The sequence below is a fragment of the Carassius gibelio genome, chromosome A14, assembly GCF_023724105.1.
Source record: "Carassius gibelio isolate Cgi1373 ecotype wild population from Czech Republic chromosome A14, carGib1.2-hapl.c, whole genome shotgun sequence".
Lineage (NCBI taxonomy): Eukaryota > Metazoa > Chordata > Actinopteri > Cypriniformes > Cyprinidae > Carassius > Carassius gibelio.
The window spans coordinates 15,900,039-15,917,594 of NC_068384.1; the positions used below are offsets into that span (position 1 = coordinate 15,900,039).

At 37.3% G+C, this 17,556-nt stretch overlaps 3 protein-coding genes across 3 annotated transcripts in view; 1 reads left to right on the top strand and 2 right to left on the bottom strand.

The window, feature by feature from the left end:
* Window positions 1-1,778, bottom strand: part of LOC128026833 (collagen alpha-1(XXIII) chain-like) — a 117,144-nt gene extending 115,366 nt beyond the window's left edge. Inside the window, exons 1-2 of the mRNA XM_052614067.1 lie at window positions 1,330-1,778; window positions 535-604 (exon numbers count right to left, since the gene is read on the bottom strand). Coding sequence (XP_052470027.1) covers window positions 535-604; window positions 1,330-1,602 — 343 coding nt within the window. The 5' untranslated portion in view covers window positions 1,603-1,778. The remainder of the gene's footprint in view (window positions 1-534; window positions 605-1,329) is intronic.
* Window positions 1,779-2,664: 886 nt separating this feature from the next.
* LOC128027643 (dual specificity protein kinase CLK4) lies at window positions 2,665-11,471 on the bottom strand. Its single transcript, XM_052615417.1, has 13 exons — window positions 11,307-11,471; window positions 10,763-10,917; window positions 6,915-7,173; window positions 6,277-6,367; window positions 5,907-5,973; window positions 5,149-5,265; window positions 4,809-4,975; window positions 4,627-4,721; window positions 4,089-4,218; window positions 3,889-3,971; window positions 3,704-3,783; window positions 3,269-3,359; window positions 2,665-3,161 (listed from the first exon to the last, which is right to left on the bottom strand). Exons 2-13 carry the CDS (start codon window positions 10,915-10,917, stop codon window positions 3,036-3,038), a joined length of 1,461 nt encoding a protein of 486 aa, XP_052471377.1. The 5' UTR covers window positions 11,307-11,471; the 3' UTR covers window positions 2,665-3,035.
* Window positions 11,472-12,731: 1,260 nt separating this feature from the next.
* On the top strand, window positions 12,732-15,970 carry LOC128027646 (guanine nucleotide-binding protein subunit beta-2-like 1). The gene is made up of 8 exons (XM_052615420.1): window positions 12,732-12,948; window positions 13,221-13,392; window positions 13,902-14,049; window positions 14,454-14,549; window positions 14,795-14,905; window positions 15,107-15,247; window positions 15,499-15,609; window positions 15,854-15,970. The coding sequence occupies exons 1-8, from the start codon at window positions 12,840-12,842 to the stop codon at window positions 15,917-15,919; spliced, it is 954 nt and encodes a 317-aa protein (XP_052471380.1). The 5' UTR covers window positions 12,732-12,839; the 3' UTR covers window positions 15,920-15,970.
* The last annotated feature ends 1,586 nt before the right edge of the window (window positions 15,971-17,556 follow it).

The window sequence follows — 17,556 nt, forward strand, 5'->3', positions numbered from 1 at the left end:
TATTATAATCATGATGATTTCGAATTGCCTTAGGAACACTGCATGTAATAAACCCTTAATCAAAGTTTTAGAGTTGGTTTGACGTCTCCAGTCAGTCAACATTATCACTAAAAAAAACTCTAACAGCATGACAGACTGATTATAAGACTTCAACACAGATATTAACTATTTAAGCTATTTTTAAAACGAATAATACAAAAGACATGAAACTAGAACAGCTATGTAGGAAGTCAACTGACTTTATAGTTTAGCATCATTATCCAAAAATATATGGTTGCAAAATGCTTTAATTGACCAATCAGTATGTAGTTAGTTACAAATTAAGTTACCAAAACCTGCACTTTCTGTGCTCCAATCTGTCTATTTACATCTGATTTACCCTTCTCTCATCGACATCATAGCTTTGCAATCATTGTTCAAGAACAAAACATTAATGAACTGATCACATTTTCTATCTGGGTTCATCCCGGGGTTCCCATGTTTTGGAGCTGAGCAGTCCGTTATAAGACTGTCCGAGCAGATTCGTGGACGTACCTGGAGGACAGTTGCAGTCCTGTGTCACATCTCTCACCACACGCAACTTCGGTATCGCTTCATTCAGTCTCTGAAATGGGAAATACAACAGAGCAATTGTTTACATTTGGGGTAGATCAAAGGTCATTCATAAATCCACATTGATTGAGCAGTAATCTGAATATTGAGAAGTCACCTAAGTGTCAGTGTTGCTCAGTGTCCAATAGAGAAAAAAAAAACGTGTTTTTGCTATTACTGAAAAATAGGTTTCAAAAACACTGGCAAACAGCACAGTATGATTATTTAAATAGTATTGGATTACATAGTATAGCCTACCAATTATATTCTGCTGCATTATTTTATTCTCATGTTTCACATGTTTGTAATTGATTTCACATATTTTAATGCATTACAACTTACCAATAAACTCGATCTCTCTTTATTTTCTCTCTCTCTTTATATATAATCTGTAATACATTCTTGTATTCTGTAAATTATGTTTATTTAAATATCACTTAGCACATAAACGCAGGTTGCTGCACATGCAATTATATTTAAATCTCTTTTCGATAGATAGATAGATAGATAGATAGATAGATAGATAGATAGATAGATAGATAGATTCGCCTTTATGCTTTCAAAAGCATAGGCAGCTGAAGAGCAGGTTATGCGATTAATGGGATTAATCATAACTGTGAATCAATCAGTCTAAATTAAATTTAATAAAATCAACATAATTCAGAAACACGTGAATCAGTAGAACGAAACATGTGGATGATGTTGCAGCTTTTCTTTATGAAGAATTAAAATGCTTGCCTCCTGTAAGAGTGTTTCGATGGATTTCCGCGTTTCCAGTGGAACAGAGACGTCCTTGGATGATTCTTGACAGATGTCAATCATCTTTATCTCCAGCTCGCGCAGCCTGCTCTCCAGACGATGCGTTTTGAAAGTCATGAGAAAACACACCGCTATTGAACTCAGCGACAACACTAAACACACTATGGCTGGAAAAGACACCAAATAACGCTGATAAAGCGGTTTCGCAGCATTCTGTTTGCTCTCTGTATTTCCGTCCGCAGATTGATCCATGCTGGAAAAAGTCTCCAGTGAGTTTCCGATAGTTAGATCACTTTTAGTATTGATCAGTTCTTGATCGATGAGATGTGGCTGTCAGACTGAGCAGCGACGAGCAGCTCACGGCGCTTTGAAAAGGATTAGTGTCTCAAAACATAGTAAGCGGACTACCTAGTGAACAGTGTTTGTGGCCAAAGAAGACCCGTGTGGATTGATTCTCAAACGGCCAAAATGTGACGTATAGAATGCTGTCTAGGTAGGGCGCTCATTAGGTATTAAGACACATCCCTTTGACATTCATCGCGGTGTGTGTGTGTGGGTGAAACGAGCGTTGGAACGACTTTCCAGATCGAAGCAGATGCTCTCTATTTCAGGTGTTTTTCTCCACATGTAGGATCAGCGTGAGAATTAGCCTATAGGCTGCAATATTTCGTGAAGTGACATTTTAAAGTTAATTTCTTTAGCAAATGCTACGGTTGAGAGCAAAGTATGTGAGGAAATAAAACGGGAGTTTCAAAGTGGTTTAGGCTATTGACTGCAAACTTTTTTTCCTACCACATGCCAAACTATGATTAACCAAATGATTGTCAGCATTAAAATGCAAACTTTGTTTGTGATAAAAATAACAGTACATTTTCTTCTATGAATCTATAAAAAACATAACTTCTATGTAGCCTATTACAGATGTTGGTACTTGGATTCTGTTCATCTAGCTCCTGTAGTAACATTAGATAACCACACTTTGAAGCGTCATCTTTTCGGTGATATATAATTGACAAATTATACCAGTATCATGTTTTTGTTGAGGATTCATTCGATGAAGATAACTTAACTGATTAATGCAATTCAATTGTTGATGTTATTTTTTATAACTTTTGTGGATTGTGAAATATTTGAAAACCAATGTAAATTTTATAAACCAAACTATTTCTAAACCATGTTTTGACTGTCCCCCGTCGATGGTACACTTCATAAACCCATTTGCCCAGAAATAGAAATACACTTTGTATGTGAAAATTTAGTTGTGAACTACCGCTCCCTATTGACTGCGTGAGAACATTACACCTACATAAACAATTCTGATCATAACTGATTTTATTTTTAAAACCAAGGAATAACTGAAAAGACATTTACAAATATCACTACGTTCATATTGATAATGCTAACAAATCTGAGACAATTATCATACATATTTAATACCCAAAAACCTTGCCCATTCACAGTTATTTCTCCATCATGATGCAGTTACAACACAAGTACAAATCAATGTAGAACTCAAGAGCAATAGGTCACATACCCTAAACTGAAAAACAATCACAATAAATAGAAATGAGAAGACAGCAGTGTATGATCTATACAGAGGACTGATACAGTCAACTGAAACGGCCTCTCTCAGAGAGGAGCAAAAAAGCAAGAGAATCAACCAAGTATTTTTTGCTCTTCCTGATCTAGTCAAAAAAAGGGTGTTTTATGGCTTCATCCAGGGTGATCCGCTTCGTGACGTCATATTCAAGCATCCTCTCTATGAGATCAAACAGCTGAAGGTGATCAGAGCTACTGGAGTCAATGTATTGCTGAAAGAAAATGTAAAAGTCACTGGCAATTCAGAAGTAAAAGTAAAAACAAAAACCTCCACTGACACAAACCAACTTTAGTTATAAAACAAGAACGAAAAACTTACTCTCAGTGGCTTGCACTGTTTCCTAACATAACGTCCCGAGGAGCTGTGAATGTCCCAGTCCAGCTTATCATGGCGGACATATCTCTTCTTCCTGTATAATGAGAAAATCAAGCAATTTTCATTCTATATACAGTACATACAACAACATTATTTCTTTAAGCATCTGTGGTTACTGGATAAGGACTTTAGCTACAGAAGTATTACAGAGTGTAATATATATATATATATATATATATATATATATATATATATATATATATATATATATATATATATATATATATATATATATATATATATATATAACTAGATTTGAGATTTTTTACAATTTCCATTACTTTTCCAGGGCTAGATTTAGTGTTGTAAAATTTCCTGATATTACCACAAACACTGCAATATCATCAATTCAACATTTAATACAAATATTGAAATTACCTTGTTTTCTGCAGCATCTGTGTTGGTATAGGGCCCAGCACTCGCTCCATCATGGCCAGATGCTCTTTACTATCATGTGTCTATAATTTCAAAAACCACAAACTCCTAAATAAGTGCTGAATCAACAAGTTATGTATACCCAAAGTTAACATTAATGAACGGATTTGAACTCAGAAGTGAATTACCTGAAACAGAGTCGATCCCAGATAATACTCAATAAGAATGCAACCCACACTCCACACATCACAGGAATGGCTCCACCCTAGATCTGTTAGAAACACACAGATATCTCTGTTATAGCTCACAATACATGCAATCATAGCAAGTGTGCAGTCAATGCACCTCAGAATGTATAAATAAAAACAAAGCATCCATAACTGCTTACCCAGAATAACCTCTGGAGCTCGGTAATGTCGTGTGGACACCACAGAGGTGTGATGCTCATGCTCATATGTTGCATTCCCAAAATCAACTACTTTCACATCAGGATTCTTCAGTGTTCTCTCGTCCCTCTTCTACAATTGAAAACAACATCATTAATTGACTGCACAATACACGATAACAGAGCACGTCTGAATCAGTGCTATTTTTTTTTTTTTTACTAAAATTATTGAAGATATCTATATATAAAAAATATAAATATTACAATTTTAAACAAAAATGCAGAAAAGTTCCAGTGTCAACTAAATGAAATAGATTTAAGTTGAAATACCACAATTACTAAATATGATTGAAAAATATTTTCTATATTTTTAAAAATATAAATATTTTCAGTAATAATAGAAATGTTTAATTCTATAAAACCTAATAAAAGTTATAAAATATTATATTAAATATATTATTATTTTTTAATATGATCATTTCTACTAAATAAATAATAGTAAATTAGCACTGGTCTGAATGGAGTCAATGCCTCTCCTTACCATTTTTGGATTGTACTTGATGTCATACTCTGAATTAATAAAGAGGATGTTCTCGGGTTTCAGGTCAGTGTGTGTCAGCTTATTCTTGTGTAGAACTACGACACAAAGAAGCAGAGAAATGCAAAACATTAAATCTATGTTTTGTCCGAAATACACACAGAAAAACAAGAACTGAGACTCACATCTGACTGCTCTGATGATCTGGTAGGCCATGTGCCTGATTTGGTTGATAGAGAAGGGCTGAAAGCCATTTTCCTTCAGAAAATCATACGTGCTCAAGCCCAGCAGCTCAAAGGCGATGCAGATGTGCCCGTGGTGATCAAACCAGTCATACATCCGCACACAAGCACTGAAGAAAGGAAAAATAGCTTTGAAATACTGCATTGCTAATTTGTAGTCTGGACTTTGACACAGCCAGGAGGCTGTAAATTTCAAATTAAGTGTGATATATTACACAGCCATGCATCACAGAGGCATAAATTACTTAAGATTTCATTCTCATCTGTTTTCACAGGCACTTACTATCGTCTGTCACAGTCAAGTGAGTTAATCTGCTCCAGCACCTCGACCTCAGACACAGCCGCATCACGATAGCGCTCAATGTTTTTAATGATCTTCAGCGCAACTCGAGCTCCTCCCCTGCAATAGCCACATACAGTAATATTACCACACATGATAATACAAAAAGGCATGTACTTATTACTGGACACTTACTCAACCAAAGCATTTCTTGAAAAACACTTAACATTTAAAACTGACATGATATAAATTCTATTTTCTAAACCCATATTATTGATTTCAAAGTACCAGTTGACCCAAAAATGGAGTCATGTGGATTAATGTGATGTTTTTATCAGCTGTTTTTGACACTAATTCTGATGGCACCCATTCACTACAAAGGATGCACTGATGATCAAATGATGTAATGCTAAATTTTGGCACATCTGTTCAGATGAAAAGAAACAAACCCATCTACATCTTGGGTGTCCTAAGGGCGAGTACATTTTCAGAAATTTTTCATTTTTGGGAAAACTAGCTCTTTAAATTTAACAATTAATCTGAGCACATTTTGCTTTTAGATTTCTTTTGTCCCTGTCAATTTTCTGAAAACTCAATTTTCTGGTGAAATGACATATCAATAATCAATTAAATTTTACACCACAATACAGAGTAAAAGATCTGTTGCTATTTCCATTTCACTGAATCCTTTATTATAATCAATATGGGGTGTCTTAAGAGCAATACCTTTTACGATTCTCATACGTGGCATGAAGACTTACTTTTCATGATCAATGCACTCCACCACTTTACCAAAGGCTCCCTCTCCAAGTGTGCACACAATCTCATCTACGGGTTTAAAGAAACACTGTTAGAAACATCAAATTGACAAAAGTCCATCAAACCCTTTCAAAAAACTTCACTTGGGTTTTGAAACACTCAAATTAGAAAAACAATGCATAAATCCACAAACATAAGACAATAGTAGACTGGTGATACACACATCAGGATAAGTCTAAGTGCTCTGTCACAGCTGCATTTATCAGGACCCCAAAATTAGCATGTAAAATTAGACTGACCCCAAAACAGAAAATAAGTAGTGAAAGAAATGAAAATATACAGAAGAGAGACAGAAAAGTGTGTATTCTATACATCTTGCTCTCAGCATGTCTCCACTGTGATAGATCAGGTGCCCCTCCTCATCATCCTCAATACTCCTGGATCTTTTCCTGCGATGACTCCTCTGGGGTTTCGGACCACCACCATCATCATCACCACCATCATCATTAACCCATGAGAATCGCGGGGGACCAGAACGCGCCATTCATTCATTCACGATTGGGGGGGGGAGTGATTCGGCCCATTCAGATACCCGCAGCAGCCAGGCCCGGCCACAGGGAGCAGCCAACGCAAATTCAGCCCACGAGATACACACAGGGCCCACCACATCGTGTGTGTTACAGAAGAAAAACAATGGCAACATATTTTCAGATGAGATACTTTCTCAAACCATTAAGTAGACAATTATAACAATTCATCATTGAAAAACATTCTAGATTATTATCCCTCCTTCATGAATGAGGTGCCTTAAAACATTTTATGTGCTGTGGATATCAAACTACAGTTATGTATTGAGTGAGAACCCCCTTATGATGTCATAATTTTACCATCTTCCTGTCATTCATTCAGACAATACTGGAAATGAGGATCTCCCACAGTGCATATAACTAGAAAGAAGGCACAGAAAATACAAGGCTGACATGGCAATGGGAGACAGACAGTGGTCATACCGAGTCAGAGTGATGGTGCGAGCGATGGTGCCGGTGTCTGTGCCGGCTGCTCCGCCTGCTGTTGCCAGAGGATTTGCTGTAATGATGCCAGTCTCGGTCACGATCACGGCCCCGGTCTCTCTCAAGGCATCTTGATCCGTCCCGGTCTCTCTCCTGGTCTTTACAAGCACCTCGGCTGTCATCCTCATGGTCTCTGAATACAGCTCGTCTGTCTTTAGATTCCAATCTTTCATTTGAGCTCCTTGTCTCAAGGTAATGCCTGTAAAAAAAAAAATGCAACACTTTTTTTAATAATAATAATAATAATAATAATAACTAGAATTAAAAGTTAGTGAACTAACTTTGATGTTGGCTTGGCCATCTTGGCCATGGAGCAAAAGAGCCAAAGTACTTGTGTGCCCAACATTGAGTTGCCCCGCTGCAAAATTAATACAAATAATAATGCCATAAAAAAAATACACCTGCAACAGTCTTTTTCCATGCTCCCTTGCTGTTTTCTTTTTTTAATAAAAAGCCTGGGCTATGATAACAGCTATGACAGGGTTGTCTAGCTGGATGTGAAATAAGTCATGCCTATTTTTCTCGTGTATGTATTTCACAGTCCTGCCACCGTCACGTTGTGGGCAACGACACACAAGATAACTGAAACAATGCATTTTAAATCAAGGAGATCATAAGGGGTCCAAGCACAATGGTTTGTATAGATGATGCAGTTACACACTGTTTAATATTGTTTAATTTGTACTGTATGTTCATTCTATTTATTTATTTGTGCTATTTACATAATGTTTACATTTTTTTAAGTTTGTTTATGTTAATTTAAAATAGCACTGCATAGTCTTCACTGTAAGATAAAATACACAATCAAACCAAAATGTATTCAGACACCTTCAACATTTCTCACATAATCACAGTTTATTTGCTGTAGTTTAGAAACTGGTAATAATATATGACAATAACTCAGAACAAATTCATATTGATAATTTCGGATAACTTTGATAAAAAGATATGTAATGGAATCAACCAAAACTTCAGACAGCTGTCAGTATGACAATATTTACACAACTATCAATACTTTGTTGAACAGTTACCAAGCAAGAAATGCTTAATTTGGTTCAGTCTGTGGTGTGAAAAGGTTGCATTAACAATTAAAGAAAGAAACACTTAAGCAAAACATGGGCAGGTCCTTAATTATTATTTTTTTAATCAATTTCACTGGTAGCCTACAGTATTAAGAATTTGTGGGTATAATATTTCACAGATCACTATTTTGCCATACTCACTTACATAAATGAACTAGTGGCCTGCACCCACTAGTAAAACAATTCTATCTGATTTTTGGATTGACTTTGGATAAATTCTTGTACTACAAGGTAAATCAGTCAAGAGCAGTGAGTGATTTACTTTCATTTTCATACATTAAAGACTCTGACAGCAGAGCTAGTAAATTAGGCGCGGTCCCTTTAAGAGACAAACGCATCCATTATGATGATACACATCCGATTTTTTTTTGCAACTCTTTACTTTCACTTAAGACATAACCACATACTTATTCGAACACACTTTCCAACACGGGTATTTCGACATATTTTGTATGTATTTGTTGTCGGTACAAAAGCAAGAAGACTTTGAGACGCGTCTCTGCTTGCCCTGAACATCACCGCGCTGCTGAATTGAGCTCTTTCGCTTTTCGCTCTTTTTTCTGTTTATTTAAACTGCGATTTGAATTTGTTCGTTCAGGTCCAGGAGGAAGTGAACGTCCTGAACGAGAGCTCGGTTCAGTGTTGACGCGCGGCTCTCTCTCGTGCACACGCGCCATCAGCTGCTCAGTCCAGTTTCCCGCAGCGCGGGGCTGAAGCGCGAGCTCACTGTGACGTTCCGCCTGATGATTCAGTTAGAAACCAGCTAAGACCAGCGTGACAGTGGCCAAAACTACTTTAAAACCATTTAATATATTATTCAAATTGTTTTGTGCCGTTTCGCTGCAGTGTTTTAATGTGAAAGGCTGTAAATGTGTACTTCAAGTGTTCAGAGGAATACGTCGCGAGCTCGCTGTGATGTTCAGCCTGATGATTCAGTTAGAAACCAGCTAAGACCAGCGTGACAGTGGCCAAAACTACTTTAAAACCATTTAATATATTATTCTAATTGTTTTGTGCCGTTTCGCTGCAGTGTTTTAATGTGAAAGGCTGTAAATTCTCTGTGGACTTCAAGTGTTCAGAGAAATACATTGCCAGCTCGCGAGCAGTTGGCTGCCGCGAATATATCATGTTATTACTTTAAACAGTTCAGAAACATCTCAATTTAGCTCTTGGTGTGTTCTAACGTGTGGATTGCGTGCAATAGCGTTTTTAAAATGTCTTAAATAGGAATGAATTCGCTTGTTGTCGGCTCCGTGTAGACAGCCTGAGCTGAGCAGCAGTGATTCTTCTCTCGTCTGACTGCTCCCCTCCCCTAAATGTCATTGCAACTGTAGGGGCGCAATTTTTCTCAGACAATGTAAGTCTATGGGTAATGAATTTTGACATTTAAAAATTAATAAAAAAAAAACTTTAAGTCTGATCAGTCTGAAAAGATATAGCACACACCACCGCTCTATCCCGCAGGTGTCTGCCGAGTTTGGGGCTTGTGGCTTTAAAGCCCTAGGAGGAGTAGCGTTCAGAATTTCTGTCAGAAAAATAATAATAAGAAAAAGAAGAAGAAGAAGTTTAAATAGCATAACAGTATGTTGGCTTGTTGCCAAGCCAACATAATAATATTGTACACACACATACATTTTTTACACAAATGCATAGTTACAAAAAAAAAAATGGATATTTCTTTAGTTTAGATTTGAGATAATGCCTATAAAAGATAATGCAACAAAAATCTACTGGGTAGGGTACCGACTGATTTACACTGAGACTGAAAATTATAAACATCACTATAGTCATTGCATTTTTTTCTATTCTGTGTCTTTATTAATTAAATTTTGAAAATTATTATTTTTCTTTAATTTGACAAATACATTTTAGAACATATAAAAAATGTATTACTGCACTTGAGCAAAGACGAAAAGTGCTTTCAATCATTAAAACAATACATTTTAAATGCCTTGTATATGTAATTATTGTATTTAAATGTATTTTTTCATCCAGAATGAATCCAGTTTAATATCTTTCTTTTTTTCCTGAGCTAAAAATAATGTTTATCATTCATTTTTAGCATGATTTACAAAAGACACCCATTAAAATGCCATAAAAAAAAGGAATTCTTAAAACAAAAATCATCAAAGTGTCTATTTAAGATGTGGGTGCAATTTAGCCTAGTGTAATGTAATTTGATGCGGACACCAAAATTGGACGGGTCATCTTTGACCCTGCTGAAAATAAATTGTATCTTTCTTTAGTTTCCAGTCTTTCATTTGAGCTCCTCATCTCAAAAGTAATGCCTATTTAGATAATGCAAAAAAATATATATGGGAACTGACTTCTAATCTAAACATTACCAAATACATTGTTTTCTATTCAGAGTCTCTTTAGAAAATAATTTCTTTATGATTTATGTGAATGCCCTGATTTGATGATAACTCTGTAATGGCAAATAAAATGATGTGGATCCAAGTAATGAACCTGAAAACCAAGGCACTGACTTAAAGTCTAAATGGAGGAGATTGACACATTGAGGTCAGGTCCTCAAATGTTTTCTAGGAAACTTCCAGCAAAGAGACACTAGTCAAACAAGTATTACACAACACACTGCCACAAGATGTCAACATAAGACTCGGTGGGCGCTGGCCAAGTAACTTACAGCCTTAATACGGGTATAACATTAACTTATACAATTTGTTAATTCAGAAGGACTCTCACCCGTCGCTGTTCTTGTGGTGTTGATGGTGTTTTTTCCTGTATTTGTTTTCTCTCTCGCTGCTGTGCGAGTCTCGTCTGTGTCTCTTTCTGCTCTTCATTCTCTCCTCCAGACTCTCCTCTCTCAGCCAGGGAGAACGCATTCGTGTCTGTCTCATCTGATAAAACAAGCATCATACACATAAATAACCTTTATATCAAGTACAAATACTCTAGCCACGTAAACTAACGTTATATAATATTATAGGGCAGGATCCACAAATAAAGTGGCCTCTTTGTTCTAACCTTCTCGTGTCAACAAACTACGTTAACGTTATTTGCTCGAAGCACTTTTTTTTTTTGGTAAGTCTAAAATGGTTCGAACATAATAACAATAACTTAAACCCGTTTAGACAATTAAATATATTTTGTGAAACTTATTATTGCACGATAAACACAATCAGCGACTTCGTTAACGCTTTTAGGTGATAAAACACAAATCGGTTCTAAAGAAATTAGTGCGTTGTGTGAGTAAAATAGTCAGCAAAAGATTAAACAATTGCTTTACCTCGCTTAAGAAAGATCTCTAAATAATAGCAGTACTCGATAATAGACGAATTTATTTCCTCCGTCTTCTTGGACGTCGTTTGTGAGGCTCAAAATGGCGTCCGTTGAGTCGAGGCGACCTGCTGGAATGTTCGAGAACAGTCCTTTACGTCATCGGATCCAGAACGCGCGTGCTGTTTTTACATCCAGAGCGCGCGTGCTGTTTCTAAACTGTACAAGGACCTGATCATTTAGTTACTGTAAACTAGAGAAACATCTAGCCTAAACATTACACCAGATTATCTACTATATTATATTATGTTATATTATGAATAAAAATAAATATTTTTATAGGTCTATAAATGTTAGCTAAAAATCTTGAGGAACACACATTTAACCAGTACTTATAGAATCAATAAATAATTATTTATGTGACCCAGGCAGACTTTTGTCCTCTGTAGACATTATATTTTAGTGTATTTCTGATACATGCCACAGGATGCCCTGTACAGAGCACATTCTTTTTGTTATGAAACAGGGCATAATTTTCATAGTCTTCTGTAGAGGACACCAGGACAAACGTGTACTTAATCAGACATTTTGAGGATACTCAACAAGTCAGAAATAAATTATAAATCAATATTCCTTTATGAGATATTCTTATGAAAATGTTGCCAAGTTATTACTCCTATTATAACAGGTCTTTTTTCTTTATTGCTTGCCTGCAAGGACACACTGATATGCAAATTAGATGCAATGTAGCCTATAGAAACATTGTATAGAAATGGAATAACAATTTGTAGACATTTTACACACATATTCCATAATATACAGTAGTAAATCAAATAATTCTGTTATATCTAGTTGAGAATCATCTTTGTACTGATTGGTGAATGAAAAAAATAAAATATTGTTTTGCCTATATACAGTACATGCCTTTTCATGTCTATTTTATTATCTTTATTTTATTTAAAAAAAAAATTATAACTGGTGTCACATTTCTCCACAAAGGACTTAAAATATGAATAAAATATATTAAAAAAAGGTTCTCAGGTAGAAAGGTTTATTAAAAGTTAAAATAATACCAAAGCATGCAAAGCCAAATGTAATGATAAGACAAATTAAATAACATTCCAAGTATGTTCCCAGAAGTTCAGAGTTTTAAGGCTGTTTTCGTTATAATTGTTTTACGGACTGAAGTAAAATTCTAAAAAAATAAAAATAAAATAAATGCCTCAAAACAAGGAGAAACTTTAACAAATCTACATTCACGGATATAAAACTTGGCTACAATGAACATATTATTGCACAGAAAATCAGAAGAGGAAAAACAAGTATTTTGTTGTCTGTACACACTAGATGGCAGTAAGCTGTTCACATGAGGAATCTCACACGAGAGCGCGACCTGAAGAAGATGGTTCGCCCTCAAGAGTTTTGCTTCCGGTGTGTTTCTTCCTTTTCCTCTTGCCACAGTGTGAGAGCTGTAGGGAGGACTCGGCCCTCCGACAGAATCCGACTCCATCCACCTCTATAGGTGATTCTCTCCTGCGCCAAAATGACCGAGCAGATGACAGTAAGGGGGACCCTTAAGGGTCACAGTGGATGGGTCACCCAAATCGCCACCACCCCCCAGTTTCCCGACATGATTCTGTCCGCGTCCCGGGGTAAGTGTCCGCAGAGCCGCGCTGCAGCCAATGCGCTTCCGGAGACACGAGCCCGCAACATTACACTGAATAAAAGCTCCTTTCATCTCTAGCTCTGTATAAAGCTGACCTGTGCACTATATCGAGACCTCGTTCATGGTTGTATAGAGTATAATACAGTCAGTGAATGGTAGCAACTAGTGTGTGATGCTTCCAGCTGTCAGAATTAGAAAGCTAATGAAAGCTTACAGTTTGAAGATCTGTTCGGTGATCTTCTGTTGTCCACCTTACAGACAAAAGCATCATCATGTGGAAGCTGACCCGTGATGAGACCAACTATGGCATCCCGCAGCGTGCTCTGAAGGGCCATTCCCACTTTGTGAGTGATGTTGTGATCTCTTCCGATGGTCAGTTCGCCCTGTCTGGGTCCTGGGACAGCACCCTGCGCCTGTGGGACCTGACAACGTGAGTATTTGGAGGCACAGGGCAGTTGTCCAAAATCTCTTCCATTGGATTTGAAGTGGTGATGAAACTCAAATATCATCTGTGTCACTGTGATGATAAAGAGGCTGTTTCTGAACTTAAAACTCTTATGCTGATGATACACGGGGCAAGTTTTTGAGCAATTTTGTCGGGCAGCTTTTTCTGAGCAGTGTTGCTTGGGCACTCTCCCATTGAGAATGTGTAACATGTTTCTTTCATGAGTCTTCAGATCGGTTTTGGGCCCTGTCTCATCTGGCTGACCAGTGTATCATCAGCCTTAGGAATGTCAATATTGTCTGTGAAAATATACTTTTGATCTGGCCAAATTTTATAGTCATGAGACCCTGATTTATATTAAATTTGAAATACTTTTACAAGAAGAATACTGAAAACTGACAATGTTAATAAAGTATGTTTAAAGAATTTGAGTTATGTATAAACACAATTTTGTCTTCAGGTTAATTTGTGAAATGTTATTTTTTTCCACCCAGTGGCACTACAACCCGTCGTTTTGTTGGACACACCAAGGATGTTCTGAGCGTGGCTTTCTCTGCTGACAACCGTCAGATCGTGTCTGGATCCAGAGACAAGACCATCAAGCTGTGGAACACCTTGGGAGTCTGCAAGTACACCATCCAGGTACACCTCCATAATGCTCTTTACACAAGTTTAGGACTCCGTTAATGGAGAGATCCTAAGTAGTAATAATCTTTGATCATCTCGCATAAAGAGGGGAAAATTGCTTTGGGGTGCATGAAAAGTCTTAATGTCTTAAGTTCAGTCTGATCAAATTTAAGATTTAGTTAAGGCAATACCTTAGGTTATTAATCAAAATTATCTTGGCTAGCATTTGAATGTGTGCCTGTTTAATCAAGAATGAGATGCATGTTTTATTTTGAGGTTGTATTGGTTTGTTCTGCATGTACATGCAGTATTTTATTTGTGCAGGTCTTAAAGTCTTTAACTTGGAAACTCAACGGATACCCTGAGGTTTATGACATCTTGTGCTGTTCTGAAACCCTTTATTTTTGATTTGTCCACAGGATGACAGCCACACTGAGTGGGTGTCCTGCGTGCGTTTCTCTCCAAACAGCAACAACCCCATCATTGTGTCTTGTGGGTGGGACAAAATGGTCAAGGTGAGACCTTTCGTCTGTACCTTTATGTAAATTAGAATAGTTGCTCTGTAAACAACTTTACCCTGTGATTAATCAAATCCACATTTGTTTTGTCTGAGCTCTTGGGCTCTGACGACAAGTCCTGCAATTATGATGGGTAACTGATCGAGTCCTTTACTAAGTGAACCATTTCATCAGGTCGGCTTGCATGGATTGGCTGAATATTTGCTAATGCAGCCAGTTTGAATGATGGGTGTTTGTTACAGGTATGGAATCTTGCTAACTGCAAGCTGAAGACCAACCACATTGGCCACACTGGATACCTGAACACCGTGACCGTGTCTCCTGATGGATCTCTGTGTGCCTCTGGTGGAAAGGTAATCTGGTCCCTTTTCTTCTGGTTTTCACTACTGCAGTCAGTGAAGGGGTTAGAGGTTTGAGATGACCGAGTGAAGATGATGAAACCTTAATGCCATCTGAATCCATGTGATTATAAAAGAGGCTGTTTCTGAACACAGAAAAAAGTTTTCAGAGCGTATAACTTTTCTATCTGTATTCACTGTTTTTCCTCATTTCAGGATGGGCAAGCCATGCTGTGGGACCTGAACGAGGGCAAGCACCTTTACACCCTGGATGGTGGTGACAACATCAACGCCCTTTGCTTCAGCCCCAACCGCTACTGGCTGTGTGCCGCCACCGGACCTAGCATCAAGATCTGGGTGCGTTTGTACATGAATGCTTTTCATATTATATACTTTAAAATACTGTGCATCTAAGATGTTTCAAATGCAATGATTTCCCTTTAGTACACAACTAGTCACCGTTTATATTGGAGCAGAGAGTTCAGTGATGAAAGTTCAATGCCTTCTGTAGCTATGATGATAAAGAGGCTGTTTCTGAGAACTATTGTCCCAAGCGGGTATCAGATTATCATACTGCTGTTGCAAAGCTGACTGTTTCCTCTCAACAGGATCTGGAGGGCAAGATCATTGTTGATGAGCTGAGGCAGGACATCATCACCACCAACAGCAAGGCTGAGCCACCTCAGTGCACTTCTCTGGCCTGGTCTGCTGATGGACAGGTGGGTTTTACAGCATCCTTTTCTTTCTAGGATAAGTTACTGAACTATTCCTTGCATTTCATTAGTCTACATATTCTAGCTAGATCAGCTGCTCCCATTGATTATACCCAATCACTTATAACATCTGAAACCTTATGGTGACAGTCCTGCAAATATGAGGGGGACAGTATTATGATTTTAAGTCTGTTGCAAGTGCTTCTAAAGTGGTACCCGATGATAATCCCGGTCTCTCTTCTCATCACAGACTCTCTTTGCTGGATACACGGACAACCTGATCAGAGTGTGGCAGGTGACCATTGGAACCCGATAGACGCCTTTTCTAATGTCTAAATAAAATAAAATTAAAAACATTTAAAAAGAACTACAATTGACTGTTTACTTTTTTCTGCCTTGCAATAAACTACAACTTAAATGCAACCATGTTTATAGCCGCTAGATGGCGCTAATGTAACTTGATTAATTCTATGCGACTTGTTGCCTAGCAACAAGGCCAACAAGCCGAACTCAACGTTGAGGACGGGACATGATACAGCTCTTGAATTATATGAACTATTTTAATGTTGTAGGTAAGAAAACATGCAAATTGTTCTTCTATTCTGGTAAATTAAACCATTTTCTCTCTACTATGAGACATTTTGCCTTTGCTGTCCAAACAACTTCAAATGTAACCGTGAAAAAGTCCAGTAACGTAAATGGCATAAAAATAGTGAACCGCTAACGTTAAGTAACTTAAACGTTAGCGGTTAAAAAGTCCTGGAGAGCGACAGACCTCAGAAACGGATGCCTGCACCTCGTATCTTCTAATCAAACCTGATTCCATCCACAAAACCGATGAAATTGAGGACATTGTTCTTCAGTCTGGATTTACAGTTTTTCAGGTAACGTACGTTACGTAAGTGAACGGACACACAACGAATTTTTTCCCCTTTTGTTCTTAATGCATTTTGCAAGACGCATAATATTTACTATTTTAAATGTGAATTGAGGCAATCCTTAGTTTGCCGTTTTCTGAGTACAAGAGTCATGTGGTGTCTGATGCCACTACAGTGTAACGTTACTGTTTAAAACGAGGCTGATGATTTGTATTAAAACACATTTATGCTTTCACGATCCCATTTCACTCCTAGCTTGTACTAATCTGAACTGTGTTAGGCACATTGTGTTTCCAGCACTTGTGTTATTGCCTGTTTGTGATAATCGAGTGTATTCCTCATTCGCAAATCGCCTGTTTAATGAGTACATGTAAATATGTATTGTGCTTAACTCTAAAATCTCATATTTTGTGGATGACGCTTTAGTAAGATTTGCATTCTGCTTATGCATTTATCATTCTCCATTTGTTTTTCTCATTTAACAGAAAAGAAGGCTTCAGCTGAGTCCAGAGCAGTGCAGTGATTTCTATGTTGAGCATTATGGGAATCTGCAGTTTCCCCATCTGACTGCCTTCATGAGCTCTGTACCGGCTGTTGTTCTAGCACTGGCCTGACACCAGGCCATTGCCACCTGGAAAGCCATAATGGGGGCAGTCAGCAGCATCAAGGCTAGAGAGACGCATCCTGACTGGTAATGAATGTCACCAAATGAATCTTCTCTATGCAGGTGGTTTAATAATAAAATGGACTTATGAAGTTCAATTGTCATGTACTGTAGTGGGGTTGTATTACAGTGCACCAGTTTCTGTGCCTTTTTAACTCCTGGCAAAATAAATAGGTACTTTTGTTGGATTTTATGCACTTTAGACTAATAATTTACAAAGTCAATATTCATTGCAACTCCTAAATCACATAACTCATATGTCATTGCAACAAAGCTATATCCATTATGCACACTGTAATTTGTTTAATCTGTGCTCAATATCAGTAATTATTTCATTGTAACTCGTATTTCTTAATGTCGTCATTAGTTTGAGTGTAAAGTCTGAGTTTGTAAAGTCAAAGTACTTTTGAC